Below are 15,980 nucleotides of genomic sequence, written 5' to 3'. Positions count from 1 at the left end.
TTGACCAGTTTTAATAGGAAGGGCTTGATTCACAAAGCGGTGCTAACCTACTTAGCACGTCTAAAGTCTTTAGACGTGCTAACCAGGGTGCTAAGTAGGTTAGCACCGGATTTCTCAATCAGATCGCGCGCTAAATTTGCGCGCGCAAAGTTTTACGCGCGCAAAGTTTTATGCACGCTAAGTCCCATAGGCTTTAATGGGCACTTCGCGCGGAGCGCCCTGCGCTCTGTGCAGTGTGCGCGTAAAGTTTTACGCGCGTAAACTTTTACGCGCATAAAGTTTTATGCGCGAAAAGCTCGTTTAGACGTGCTAAGGGGGTTTTCACAGGCGTGCTAACAGTTAGCACCGCTTTGTGAATCAAGCCCGAAATCTTTTCTATAAAAAAAAGCAATCAGAAAAGTGATCAAAATAAGATCGGACCTGTCTGAAATTATCTATAGAGCCATGTATCTGCCCCCCCAAAAAACCTCATTGAGTATTCCCAGCATTAGGAAACATCAGTTGTTATCTATGCAAAAGAGCTTCTCTGAGCTCTTTGACCGTAATTGGCTCGGAGACAGTCCTATTTTCTGAAGCATTTTGTCAGAATTCTAGTGGTTTATTTATGCAGGAAAATCTGTCATATGTGTATGTTTTAAGTTGTAATGTTCTATGCAAAATTTCATTGTAAACTGTAAAGTTAGAGTACTTCTTTAAAATATTGCTTTGAGACATCTCAGCATATTCCCGACAGTGAAACTCATAATTATATTGTTTTAGTTACAGAATCTAAAACATTCTCGTTTATGTTAGAATCATCTTTCAAATGTCAAGGTTATAGATAAGCGTACTGTGTGAAAACTGCAAAAAAACATGTTTAAAAGTCACATTACTGCAGCAATCATATATATACACATTTGCTCAGTTATTATATATAAATATTATTAATCTAAATATTAATAATCAAAACAGTCCTTCCAAAGAAATAAATAATTATTGTTAAAACCTATAATACAATGTATTATTTTGAAATATATTTAAATGCTGGGTTCTGCAGTGAAAGTTTCAAAACACATTAGATGTGTTCTACAAGGATGTTTTGACTATAAATGTCCTTTAGAATGTAAACAATTTTACAAGGTTTTTTCTATTGACCCATATTTAGGACAATTATGCCACCTGGCGGTTTCATAGTCTTATAATTAATATTATTAATACAGCTTGATATTTACATGATGAAATAATGACATCTGGCGGTGGAAATTATATTTATTTCTTCATCAGAAAGACAAATATATAGAACATGATTTTATATTAAGTTTAAATATGCAATTATATCTTATATGATTAATTGTTTTAAGAAGAATTATATAATAAGCTTTATATTTAAATAAGTACTGTATATTAGAAGCCCTGTATGCTTCAATAAGCCTTAAATTGCTGAAGACTCTTTACAGTGTTACTGTGTCAACCTGACCAATTTTATTTCTGGAAAAGGACAGACACATTCCAAACTAATTAGCAGAAGGACACATTATCAAAAATGTGTCATAAATGACATTGTTTAATGTTTGGAAGTCCCAATGTCTGTGTCAAATAAGTCAAATCAGCAGACAAGATGGTTGGTGACGTCCATTTTTATTTACTGCGTCAAATATGACCTTTTAATCAAATGTCAAACACTCCAAATGACGTTAATTCTCACAAGATAAGGTAATTAAGGAGTTTATAAACAAATCTGTTATGGTTATTTTAAATGTCAACTATTTACAGTATTCAAAACAAAGATAGCGAGCTACGCATGGAAGTTTCAGCCAATCAGAACCTGGGATTTAGGGAAAGTCCAGATTAGGCAGCCATATTGCATCCAATCACTATAAAAGTAGGAGCTGAAAGCTCATAATTTGCACTAGCCTTCCCATCTCCTGAGAAGACACATGAGGCAGAAGTTACCTTCCCACAAGTGGTTCTAGATGCTGAAGAGATGACAGAGAAGGGGTAATATGCTTAATGTTATGGTTATTTACTTTATTCATTTTTCAGCATTAAGTTCTGTTAAGATGTTAGCAAGAAGTTTTTTTAGAAGCTATTTTTATGCTATTTCTTTAAGAAGATTACTACAAGTTTTACACAGCTATTAGATACACAGCTATTGATACAGATGAGACTACTGTTGATCTTACTCTACATAACACAACTGTTATATTTCTTTTTGAATGTACTTAGAAGATTGATGATCGCTTGGCTCTAAAGCCTTGATGAGATGGAATACTGTTAGAAGGAAACGCTACTTGGAACTGTTCATATTCTGTAAATATACTGTATGATAAGCAAATACAATTTTTTATTTAAAATCATATACTGAGTGCTCTGATTCATTTTAAGGTATACCGTTAATCTATAATTACTGTTATAGAGGGTTCAGACCCCGCTATGCCGGATTTATATGATAGCAACGCTTTAAAGGCTGGTCCTTTACTGAGTTAGCAATCATGAAAAAGGCAAGAACCGCTCAGGTTTTTGACAACTTATACATCAAAGAAACAGTGAGAGGCAGCTTCAGATAAGGTTTTACTGCAGGCGAGTTCAAATGGTCATTAGCTCTGTTCTGTTTCATAATTTAAAATACAGAGTGTGGTTTGTAATTGCAAATATGACAGTATGATGCAATGTTATAAAAAGAAAAAAAGCTATATTACTGAAAATAAAAATATGAGACTCTTGTCTCTGCTTTTAATGTTTTATGAATCATCTGTACTACACATACAATTCATTATATCATTAGGTTTATTTTTGCTCCAGTGTCACTTTAAAGTTGCATAGTTTCACATGAAGTTGTAGTTTCTAGTTTAGTGTAGATTGCATAAACATTTTAGGTTTCCTCATTAAGAGATAAAGGCAAACACAAAGCTTGTACATTTAGCATATGGGACATCTGTGAATATTCCCATGTATGTTTCCAATAGCTTACACTGTATATATAAAGGTGCCAGCAGTAATAGCTGACAACACATCAACTCACCCAAAATGCTCAAGCTCCTCTTACTCACTGCATTCGTCCTCTCTGGTAAGATATATGGATTCAAAGATAAATATAGAGATAATTAAAACTGCAATATGGTGCATATTTGATATATAGGGCTTGATTCACAAAAGAGTGCTAACTGTTAGCACGGGCATTTTCGAGTGAATTTTCACAGTGCGCGCAATCAGGAATTTTCGCGTGAAACAATAACGTTTTCACGTGCAAACGCAAATTTTACCACAAAATCGATATCGTTTTCACGCGGAAATTCGTGTTTGCGCGCGAAAACGTTATCATTATCGTTTCACGCGAAAACGTCTGTGCTAACAGTTAGCACTCTTTTGTGAATCAAGCCCATAGTGTATTTAAAGTGACCACTTCACTTTGTATTACATATGGTGCTTTATTTAATATACAGAGTGGACCCCTTGTGGACCAGAGCAATTTTCACCTTTCAACGGTCCTCCCTTTCATTTGCCATTAACTTTATCACTACTTATTACAACAAAATGATCTATATCTTGTTTTTTTCACTACCAATTAGGCTTTCTTTGGGTGATACATTTTGCTAAGAATTATTTTATTCAAAATGCATTTTAATGGGAATAATAAGAAGACAATGTAAAAAATGTATTATTTCTCAGTTTATATTATCATTATAGTTTTAAAATAAAACATGCTGCTGTGGATAAAAGCCACACACATTTTAATTGCCCATTTGTCCCAGTTATTACAACATTTAAATTATATCTTTAGTACAATGAATGGTGACAATATTTTATTTGGAAGTAAAGGAGAATTTTTTTACGGTTTTGCATGCAGCACTAATTACAAGCCCCAAAATAACAGTAATATACCCTCATGACATACATATTAAAAAAGTGAATTCCCTAAGATAAGTATTTATGTATTTTTTTATGTCATTGATTTTTGGTATAATACAAATATTTTATTTTGGTAACTATGGGATAGTGGGGGAGGGAAGGGGCTAATTTTATTAGGAAAGAAAAGTATTTGCATATAATGTACTGTACTAGGGTGTAGTTTACTATTTGGTCACTAGATGCCCCCCCCCCCCCCCCCCGGTTTATCAGAAAGTAACACGTGTATGTTTTCACTTCCATTTTGTTAATAAGCACACAGCATCTCATTGATGCCAGTGATCATTGAAATCGGCACTTAGATCGGTGAATGGAAACTGTTTGTGCTAGCGGGCTGGCCGAAAACGTGATCGGGAGCGAGGTACGAATATCTACGGCCCTGGAACCATTATTAGTTACCACTGGGGCGTAGATATACTGCCTCCACTGCAATAAATGGTTAAGGGCCCTCCTTCAACTGCTGTATTCGCTATTTATTGGTTCTATGCTGGTAATGACCACCTCTATATAGGCTTTGAATAATGTTTATCATTAGCAAAGTGTTCTCTTTCTCCTGCTTACAACTCTCTGTCACTGCAGATGTTTTTTTAGTGCTCCATATCAATTGCTTAAAAGGGGCCCAATGAAAAACTTGCACCGGGGCCCCTAGCTACTTTTGCTACACCATTGTCCACAGCTATTGTTAATCCAACAATTCATTTTCTCTGCTGTACTCTGCGGCATCTCATGGGACATCCTGCTACCAGAGAGCCTTATGCTAGGAATACACCATGAGTTTTTTTGGCAGATAGATGGCTCGATAGATAATTTCCAACAGGTCCGATCTAATTTTGTTTGTTTTTCTGATTGATTTCTCATAGAAATGAATGGAAATCAATCAGAAAAATGATCAGAGAATGGATTAGAAAAACGTTCAGGGAAAATAGCTAGGCCAGTAAATCTGCCTAAAAACTCATTGCTTATTCCCAGCATTAGAGATAACAAGCTGGCACTGAGTTCAGCTGACCAAAATCAAACTAAAATGGAAACAATATTTTTGGCAGATTGGCCTTTAACCCCCCTGGCGGTATGAAAAATTCCGCCAGGGGGCAGCGCAGCAGTTTTTTTTATTATTTTTTTTTTAAAATCATGTAGAGAGCCCAGGGCTTGCTACATGATAGCCGCTGCTCAGCGGCATCCCCCCAGCCCCGCCGATCGCCTCCGGCGATAGGCGATCAGGAAATCCCGTTCAAAGAATGGGATTTCCTGGAGGGCTTCCCCCGTCGCCATGGCGACGGGGCGGGATGACGTCACCGTCGGGACGTCATTGGGAGTCCCGAACCACCCCTCGGCGCTGCCTGGCACTGATTGGCCAGGCAGCGCACAGGGTCGGGGGGGGGGGCGCGCGCCGCATCAGATAGCGGCGATCGGGCGGGGGCCGGCGGCGATCAGAGTGCTGGCGCAGCTAGCAAAGTGCTAGCTGCGTCCAGCAAAAAAAAATTTATGAAAATCGGCCCAGCAGGGCCTGAGCGGCACCCTCCGGCGGCTTACCCCGTGTCCAGCACGGGGTTACCGCTAAAGAGGTTAATGAGGACCTGACACCTGTATATCTTACACTAGACCTGACACTTCATAGATGAATGATTAACCATAACCATTAATGATAAAATGAAATGTCATTAAATGTATCTCTTCTTCCTACAGGACACTGCCTTGACGTTCAGTACATTGAAGATTCTCAGGACAATGCACGTGTAGTGGGAGGAACCAATTCCGCTAAGAATGCCTGGCCATGGCAGGTGAGACATAAGGCTACAGCAGAAGCTGCTATTCATATACTGTACATAGAAGCTCACAGGGGCACATTGCATTGTTATCATGTAAAGGAAGCTTGTATATAAAATGGATAGCTATAAGAAAAGCTTGTATAAAGCTCATAATACAGTATAACCCCGGACAATTTTTTTTAACTATATATTTTGGAAACTGTAGAAAATAGTATAGGGCTGGTTTACCAGTTGGCGGAAATTTCCATGTTTCCCTATGGATCAGTTCACACCTACTCATTTTAACTGAAAGTTTTTTCACAATGCGCTTCTGCAGACAAACTGATCAGTTAAAATATATCAGTTTTTCAGCGTTCAGTGTAAAACAGCCCTTAGAGCCTGTACACACTGGCGGCGTTGTGCTGCATTTTTAAAATCATATGTGTTTTTAAATAGTAAGGTCTCCTGAAAAATCATGAAAATCGTGATGACCTACACACAGGTCGGGTTCAAACCTTGGGTTCCTTTAAACAAACACCTTTACAATCCAAAACATTATGCCAAATTTACAACAGGAACAAAAGATACTGACTCTGGCACTCTCCAAGAAAGCTTTGTTTATTGAACACATGGCAAACAGGCACAATAACAGCCCCTGGTCTACAGCTGTTTCATGTCCTCAGGACACACAGGGCCAAATCTTGCCAAGTCTTCTGGGTCATCCCTAAAATGCCTGAAAAAAACAACAAAAACCAAACAAAAACCCCACTGTCTCTGATTGTCATACTGGCTCTGGGTCCTACAGGCTCCGGGTAACCATGAGCTATCTGGGTATTCTGTAATTGTCATAAACAGGTTAATTCCACATATTTGCAAGTAGGGTTGCAATGGTATGAAATCTTCACAGTATGATAGTCGTCTCAAAAAATACCACGGTATGAAGGTATAACGGTATACGGTATTACACAAGTATTTGGACCAGGGTCTCCCCTTATATTAAATAATATGCCCCCCCCCACCTCCAGTATGGTAGCCAGATGTGCCCCACTCCCTCAGCATACATATGATTAAGCCACCAGGAGATTTGGGCGCAAGGTAAAGCTGTAAAACAGCACACCCTGCTCATGCAAAAGTCCTGGTGGTGTTAAATACTATTCCTCCTCCAGGTCACTGTGGATAGTGGGGAATGATGTAAGCACTAGTAAAGTGAGATGAAACGCAGGAACAGGAAGAAGTAAGTTGTACATGCAGTGATTGGATACTGGAAATGTGAGTGTCTGATTACCCCGCTGTTGTTTCTGCGCCCGCTGCTGCATCCCAGCCCTGCTGCTGTTCGTGCCCCCCACTGCTGCATCTTCCCCTCCCTCAAAACCGGTAATAGAGGACTGTGCATGGTATGATTACCACGCAAAATCAAACCCCGGTATACCGCAGCAACCCTAATTTGCAATTATACGCGATGGTGGAGCAACACACATTCTGTTTATCCCATTCGCTTTCCGGCATTTTCACTTGAGCAATGTTCACCTCCCATTCATTAGCCTATAACTTTATCACTACTTATCACAATGAACTGATCTATATCTTGTTTTTTCCGCCACCAATTAGGCTTTCTTTGGGGGGGGGTACATTTTGCTAAGAGCCACTTTACTGTAAATGCATTTTAACAGGAAGAATACAAAAAAACGCAAAGAATTCATTATTTATCAGTTTTCAGCCATTATAGTTTTAAAATAATACATGCCTCCATAATTAAAACTCACGTATTGTATTTGCCCATATGTCCCGGTTATTACACCATTAAAATTATGTCCCTATCACAATGTATGGCGACAATATTTTATTTGGAAATAAAGGTGCATTTTTTCAGTTTTGCTTCAATCACTATTTACAAGTTTAAAATAAAAAAAATATAGAAATATTTCATCTTTACATTGATATTTAAAAAGTTTAGACCCTTAGGTAAATATTTACATGGTTTTTTTTATATTAAACATTTTATTTGGGTATTTTTGGGAGGGTGGGATGTAAACAATTGTTTTATAATGTAAATGTGTGTTTAGTTTTTTTTTTTTTACTTTTAGTTGTAGTTTTACTTTTTGGCCACAAGATGGCGGCCATGAGTTTGTTTACATGACGTCACTCTAAGCATAACATACGCTTAGAGAGACGCATGGGGGACGTTGCAGCCAGAAAAAGCGAAGCTTCCGAGAGAAGCTGTCGCTTTTTCAGCGGGGGAGAGGAATCAGTGATCAGGCACCATAGTCCGATTCACTGATTGCCTGGCTAACGAACCGCGGGCCGGGAGTGCGTGTACACGCGCGCGATCGGCCGCGGGAGCGCGCATGGTTCCTGGACATAGTTTCTATGTCCAGAAACTAAAATAGGTTAAGTTAGGGGTGTAAGTAGTTGTTGCTGGCTGCCCTTCCTCTCCCCCCCAGCAAAAACTGAATCCCCCAAGATGCAAGTTTTAGGTAGCCCCCTCCCCACCTAAGGTACAGCAGAGAAGTGTCAGCTGAGTTTCATACTTTACTTTGCGTCTCCCAATCCACATCACATGATGTGCAGAGATGGGAGCCACAAGGAGATGGACTGCATGGAGAAGAGCTGCCCTGAAGAGAGGAGTGAGGACCTGTCCCACTGCATGAACCAGGTAAGGTGTTACACTCTGCTGTCACTGTTCTGAAAGGTGGCCATGGAAGCGGGCCCCTGAAACCCCTCCCCCATGACAGCAGGAGTAAGGGGGGCTATTGCTACATCAGTGCATTGTACAGTACCTACTCAAGCACCCTAAAGCAGGATGGGAGCTGTGTTTTCAGGAGCCCTGTCAGGCTGGGCCCACCATTTGGAGAGATTGTGATTCACCTTTGTGCGCCCACTTAGCTCTGGGCTGGAAGCCTTGTCTCCCAGAGTATGACCCAAAACCAATTGCTGTAGAGTCTCATAATGTGCCCACCCACCCCCTGATCACCATGAGCAGGTAATTGCCATGGGCAAAGGGAAAGCTTGATCTGGCCCAATGGGACAGGCTTACACATTCGCTACTGATTATACAATGTCATCATTATAATGTTTTCTCTCCCAGGTATCTCTCCAGTTCATCTCTGGCAGCAGCTGGTATCACACCTGCGGAGGCTCCCTCATCCGTGCCAACCGCGTCCTGACTGCCGCTCACTGCGTGGAAAGGTAACAATATCATAGTTCAGTGGCCAGAGCGTATTCTTATCAATAACATTTTTGCAAAAGTCTCAGATGACCTTTGCAACAGATTATAAGATATTGTAAAAGCATATTTAAAAAAAAAAAAGTCCAGTAGCACCAGATACTAAGTACAATAAAAAAGATGGACGCTAAGGAGCAAAATAAGATATCAGCCCTAAACAGCACTCAACCATACAACCCTAATGTAGAAGTAAAATCGGGAAAAAAAATTCAATCCTTTTTAGGCCAGTTTTACATTTTTTTTTTTTGTGTTGCGGTGGTGATGTGATGCCCCTGCTGCTTCCCACCAAAGCTCAAAAAATTACAAACATATGACCCTGCTGCAGAGTGCGCTGACAGGGTCATATGCATAACACCGCCCCCACTCAGTGACATACTCCATGCTGGGCAGGAAATACATCACTGGGATTCCTGTCGGTCCACACATGTGCGCTGCAATGCGCTCAGTCGTTTACCCTACCATTACCCCAAGCACCATGCATTAGGAGTGGTGCATGGGGAAATGCGCTGTTGTCCTTGCGTCAGCTCGGATAATTCCAGCGCACCACAAGGGACTGCAGTAAGTGTGAAAGTCTCCATAGACTTTCATTGCTTTTGCGGCCCCTTGCAGCAAAATAGGGTAACGCAGCGCAGGTATACCCTGCATGTGTAAAAGGGACCTTAAATGCTTGAAGTGGCAGTCATGAAATTCCTCCACGTCAATCCTTCTAGTCAGGGCTCTTCCAAACATAGCATGATGCTGTGTACCTGTATGTCAGCTTCTTGTTCCTCAGAGAACAGAACAGAGTGCACTGCAATGATAATATAATGTGACTCAGGTCTCCGCTTCCTGGATGATAGGAAAGTGTAAATCCACTTTAGCTGAGAAAGTCCCTTAATTGTCAGCTATATACATTCATCCATCCATCTTGTGGACATACTGATCAAAAAACTATCCCAGTGAGCTACATTACCTAACAGGAAGTGCTAAGTAGGAAGTTATTCCTGCTATGACACCATAATTAGTTCCAGGGTTGTAACACAAAAAAATTCTACAATCCAATGAACGAGCTTTTCCTAATCCATCTCCCTACTCATGGGAGCTTGCAACGTCACGTGAGGGCAAATGACGGGCGTGAACAAGACTCCAAGCGATTGTGGCACTTTGCCCAGGAGTCATTGGGAATCTTAAAGATCTAATCCACCGTGATAGTCGTAATTGTAGCGTGCTGCAAAGCGTAATTCGCCTAAAGGCGTAACATAACACGTACCAAAGTTGCAAGATCACCCGAAAAAGCATTTTAAAAAAATCATGATGGGGGTACGTAGCGTTCATTCTTAGTATTCCTTTATTCCTTTAGATATGCAGCATCATTGCCCCAACAGCAGGATGATGGAGGTTTATGCAGACATACAGGAAAAGTAGTGAACTCTAACTAAAGCTACTAATTGTGAATCTATAAAGTGTTCACCCATACTAGTTTAATAAATACTAGGTAATGACCCGGCATTGCCCGGGTATGTATTTGGCCGGTGTTTGCTCCGCCACTTTTTCAAACCCTAACACACAATTACTCAATTACTCAATGACCTAATTTGTGAGCTTTCTGGTCTTTGGCATCAATAATTGAAATTAAACAAATCTGATTGGATGTGGTTCCACCACCTTTTCTGCATTTGAACCTCAGTCACCCAATGACAACTGTACCAGGTTTGAGGCTTGTGCCATAAACATTGCAAGAATGGCAGCAATTAAATATTCTCCTTGAAAATCAATAGGTGAATTTTGATTGGCGTTTGTAGGCTCCACCCACTTTTCTGAATATTTATCCCAATCACCCAGTGACCAATTGTGCAACGTTTGAGAACCCTACCATTAACAGATTGATTGAAGTTCATATTTTCCCAGTGAAATTTGTGGGGATAAAAAGTATCCTATATGTTATATAAGATATGTTATATATGCTATTCCAGGTAAGGTACTATGTGCGTGCCAAATTTCATTTAAATCCATTAAGCCATTGTTGCGTGATTGAGAAACAAACATCTAAACATCCAAACTTTTGCATTTATAATGTTAGTGAGATATATAAAAATATTTCGGCAGATTAAAAAAAAACTACTGGTAACTACTGGTTGAAACAGATTTTTTTTAATACAGTATATAGATTGTTACTTATGCTGTGTATATATATATATATATATATATTCGTATTTATTTATTTATTTATTTATTTATTTTCAATAGAGTTGAACTCGTTCTTTAACGTAACTATTCCCTTTCCGGTGTTTAGACCTCAAACCTATCGTGTAGTGTTGGGGGAACATGATCTGAACAGCAATGACGGAACTGAACAGGAGATCTCTGTGTCTGCAATCCGCATTCATACTTCCTGGAACACCAATGATATTGGTGCCGGGTACGATACCAACTTATATAAATATCATATTTAATTCAGAACATTTTGTAAAACATACAAAATAAGCACAACAGGGCTTATGTGACAAGGCATTTATGGGTCAACAAAGATTGTCGAAGCATGTATGGGCACTCTCGCATGTGCACACGTTATCAAAAACCAGAGCGAATCTTGTCTTTTGCATGATCGCTAACTCAATAAAGGATCAAGCCTTTAAAGCGCTGCTATCATATAAATCTGGCATAGCAAGGTCTGAACCCTCTATAAAGGAACACTATCGATTTACTTTTTTTTTAAAATGAGATAGGAATTGTTTGGGAAGTGCTGCTAAGTACTGGTGTATACATTTCACTGGCAACCTCTTTGTTTACTGTTATCAAAATACTTTCACATTTTACTGACGCCAAAACTGATGGCAGAATGAACCATGATGGGAGGGGAAATTCCCGTCACACTTCATCAGTTAACCCTGTGTGTAGCTCTGTGTGTGAGACAGAGAGAAAGCTCCCAACAGCTGCAGCTTCTGTGTCCTGTGTTTCTGACTGAAGTGTGTGAAAAGAGCAGAGGAAATGTAACTTGTTAACATTTGTAATTGTCACAGCTTTTGATACTGTTTTTGCTTTCAGAGAAAAATACTCTGTAGTCTGATATGCAACTCTGGCTGTGCATTGAAGCAGACACCCCTTCTGCAATTGACATGTCCCAATATAGCTAAATCCTACCCTCAATAAGTTACAGCTTTTGCCTCTGATATTTAACATGAAAAGTAGGAAAATGTTTACACAGCTACTTAGACATTATTTGTACATGCTATTTTAGAACACTTGGGTATTGATAGTATTCCTTTAAGTAATTATAGATTGATGGAAATGTTTCATTTTATATAAAAAAATGTATTTGCTTATCATACAGCATATATATGGTATACAAAATGTGAAAGTTCCAAGTAGCGTTTCCTTCTTCCATCTGATCAGCCCTATATAGCCAAGCAAACATGGATCTAAGTACATTCAAAAAATAATTATAACAGTTGCGTTATGTAGAATAGGATCAAAAATAGTCTCATCTGTACTAGCTGTATAAAAAAACGATAGTAATCTTCTTGAAAAAGTAGCATATAAAATCTCTTCTAAAAGAACTTCTTGCTAGCATTTTAACAGAACGTAATCCTGAAAAATGTATAAAGTGAATCACCAGAATATTAAGCATATTACCCCTTCTCTGTCATCTCTTCAGCATCTAGAACCACGTGTGGGAAGGCAGCTTCTGGCTTGTAGCTGAGTAGGTGTCTTTCAGATGAGATCTGGTCAGGATGTGAGAGCTATGAACTTAAGATCCTATTTTATAGTAATTCATGCAATATGGCTGAATAATTTGGAATTTTCCTCAATCCCTGGTTTTGATTGGCTGAAATCTCCATGCGACAAATAATTGTTTATTTTGATAACCTGAAATCTTATTTAATCTTATTTAGACAAGTTGATGGAATGCACAACCCCAAAGAAGTAAGCGGGTGGACGTGCCACGGCGGACTCGGTACCACCCGAGTGTAGTATATGGCAAGAAGTGAAGCCGGCACCGTCCAATGCTCTTTTACTTTTATTTGTAAGCTGTCATCATAGATGGAAAAGTACAAGCAGTACAAGCGACGTTTCGGAGCCTTAAGCTTGCTCCTTTATCAAGCCATGACAACTACAAGTAAATGCAGTGATATCACAGTTTATATACCACATCAAATTCAAATTGAACGAATCACAGGCTAAGTTACATAAATAGCCAATCCATGTCAGGCCACACAAGAGCCGGACTTGATGGGGAACTATAGTATCATGATAGTGACCAATAGATGTGGGTGCATCCAAGCCTTTAGCCAGCGTGTACAGCCCCTTAGTGTCTAGCAGGGCTTACACGGACACTACGCCGGCTTGGGGGCGGATGCCCCACATAGGTAAGAGGTTCATCTCTATTGGTCACTATCATGATACTATAGTTCCCCATCAAGTCCGGCTCTTGTGTGGCCTGACAGGGATTGGCTATTTATGTAACTTAGCCTGTGATTCGTTCAGTTTGAATTTGATGTGGTATATAAACTGTGATGTCACTGTATTTACTTGTAGTTGTCATGGCTTGATAAAGGAGCAAGCTTAAGGCTCCCAAACGTCGCTTGTACTTCTTGTACTTTTCCATCTATGATGACAGCTTACTAATAAAAGTAAAAGAGCATTGGACGGTGCCGGCTTCACTTCTTGCCATTTAATCTTATTTACAAATTTCGTATCCAACTTTTCAGTGGTAATTTACGTAGTTTGGAATATTTACACATACTGACTATTGCTTATCTGGTCTTTAGTTAAAAATGGATGTAACCAGCCCTGTTGTCTTGCATTCCTTTCTCTCTGACCTTCTGATTAGTTAAATTTCCCCAGACGTTAGAATTTTTAAATATTAAACAATCTTAATTTTATCTTTCATGACGCACTTCTGATAATATATCCCTCTACTAATTAGTTTGTAATGTGTCTCTCCTTTTCCAATCCTGAAAGTCGGCCATTTTGACCCTGTAAAGCATGTAGATCTGTAACTTACAGCCTATTCTAACTGAATACTTATTTAAACACCTTAACTACGTACAGAAAAAAAAATGAAAAATTATTTTCCAGGAGAATTTTTTTTTTAAATATGGTCCAGTGTTTCAATGTGGTTATAACAAGGAATCTGACAATGTGCACCTTCATCGCTGATGCTCTTTCACCCATTCAAAATTCAATGATTGCTGTTTTAGCCACCTGCCACCTGTAGCAATTTGATGCAATCACTAGGGCTGCAGTTTGGGCCCAAATGCTGTTCATATGCGTTGCTGTGCTGTTGCCTAGCGATACCTCTATACAGCACTGGGGTCTCCAAACTGTGCATCCTAGCTACAGACACACAGACTGGCAATAATGTTCCACTATATTTTCAAACTAGTAATGAAATATGGCTTATATGGTATATTTTTTAACCAGGAAGTCTCACAGAATATACTTTGAGGTGCTTCATAATAGAGGTACGCGTGATGTGAAAACTAGGAAGGGTGGAAAATTTTATACAAATATATATATATATATATATATACTGCTGTACCAATAGTATTAGTGACAGATGAGCATTAGAGCCCCCCTGCACCCCCGCCCCTTTGTTGTCGCCTGAAGTGGCTAACGATATTTATAAGAAAACTTTACTCAGCTATACTGGCTCTAACTGCTACCTATGTGAGATTACCTACATGTCTTTCATTCTCTCTGCAGTTATGACATTGCTGTCCTGCATCTGGCTTCCAGCGCTACTATTAACAGCTACGTAAGACTGGCTTCTCTTCCAGCTGAAGGAACTATCTTGGCTCATAACCACAGCTGCACCATTAGTGGATGGGGAAGACTCAGCAGTAAGTGGAATACTAATTAACCACTTGTGCCCTGACTAAAGTACATATACATCCTCCCTGCCACCAGTTGTACCAGAGGGAAATTAATTTTAGTCTGCAGCATTGATGAGCACAGCCCACAGACTAGCATGCTTTTGTGCTCATCAGAGCAGGCAACAAGTAGGGCACTAACCAGGGTGTAATACACTGGTGTCTGATCTCTGGAATCCCCTAGCACAGTTCAGCAGCAGCTAGAAACATGGGTGGCTTAGTACGTTCCTGTTGTGATTGGCTCCCACCTACTCTCATTCAGACCATAAGCCTCTTGTGTCCTCAGTAATGGATCCCAGCTTGATGACTTCATCAGCTGAGACCCAGTACATGCTGACACAAGAGTCTGGTGGTGTGAATGAGAGGAGGAGAGAGCCCATTGCCACAGGAAGCAGAAGGGGTGACAAAAACGTAGTCATGCTGATCTCTGCAAGGGGGGATTCGGGGAGTGACCACTAGACTACCAGGGTATAAGGGGGGAGGGAGAAATACCACTAGGCTGCTAATAGTTAAAAGGGCAGGGAGAAATTCTTTTCAAAAATTCACCTTGATGCTCTTCAAAGTAGCTCACCTAAATAAGGTAGCTGGCCGGTGCACTTTCCCTGCAGGTTCACCACTCCTGCTCCATAAGATCCACAATCAATAAGGAAAAGGCACTCCAAGTGTTACAAGTGTGAGGAAGGGTCAGGTGACCCGTAACATGTATGTGTCCTTGCTCGCAATAAAACAAACGGAAGTTTGAAGCCTGTGGAGTGCCTTTTCCTTATTGATCAGGGAGAAATTCTTAAAGGGGAAGAGACTGTTCCAGCAGACTGGGAATGCGTTAAAAGGGAAAGGATACCACTAGACCACCAGGAAAATCTATTGGAGTGGTGGGGGAAGCACTAGGCCAAGACTACCAGCTAGAGCTGTGGGAAATCACTAGGAATGCCTTAAAGGGGAATGGGGACTAGACTACAAGGCACTACCTCAAAGCAGAAGGGGTACCACTAGAATACACAGGAAAAATATATGGTAAGGGGACCACTAGACCTCAGCGAAACCTCCACAAGACCCCAGGAAAATATGTAAATAAGAGGGGGAACAACTAGTTCACCAGGACAAGTTATAACAAGAAGAGGGGGGTAAAAATACCAGTAAGCCACATATTATAGCTCCACCCACTTTTAAAACCACACCCCTTGCATGTAGAGCCACACTTTTTACAAACCTTTTATTCCCATGTTTACCTTTAGACATTTTATTATCATTGCGGTACTAGGAGAATTTTTTTTT

At 40.0% G+C, this 15,980-nt stretch overlaps 1 protein-coding gene across 1 annotated transcript in view; it reads left to right on the top strand.

Annotated features, from left to right (window-relative positions):
- The window catches only part of LOC137544066 (chymotrypsin-like elastase family member 1), a 49,574-nt gene that overhangs the window by 25,906 nt on the left and 7,688 nt on the right, over positions 1-15,980 (top strand). The window contains exons 2-5 of the mRNA XM_068265128.1: positions 5,569-5,663; positions 8,716-8,816; positions 11,126-11,251; positions 14,539-14,675. Coding sequence (XP_068121229.1) covers positions 5,569-5,663; positions 8,716-8,816; positions 11,126-11,251; positions 14,539-14,675 — 459 coding nt within the window. The remainder of the gene's footprint in view (positions 1-5,568; positions 5,664-8,715; positions 8,817-11,125; positions 11,252-14,538; positions 14,676-15,980) is intronic.

Source organism: Hyperolius riggenbachi, chromosome 2 (assembly GCF_040937935.1).
Source record: "Hyperolius riggenbachi isolate aHypRig1 chromosome 2, aHypRig1.pri, whole genome shotgun sequence".
NCBI classification, from domain to species: Eukaryota; Metazoa; Chordata; class Amphibia; order Anura; family Hyperoliidae; genus Hyperolius; species Hyperolius riggenbachi.
The sequence above is the reverse complement of the archived record's forward strand: the minus strand, read 5'-3'. Positions and strand labels throughout refer to the sequence as shown.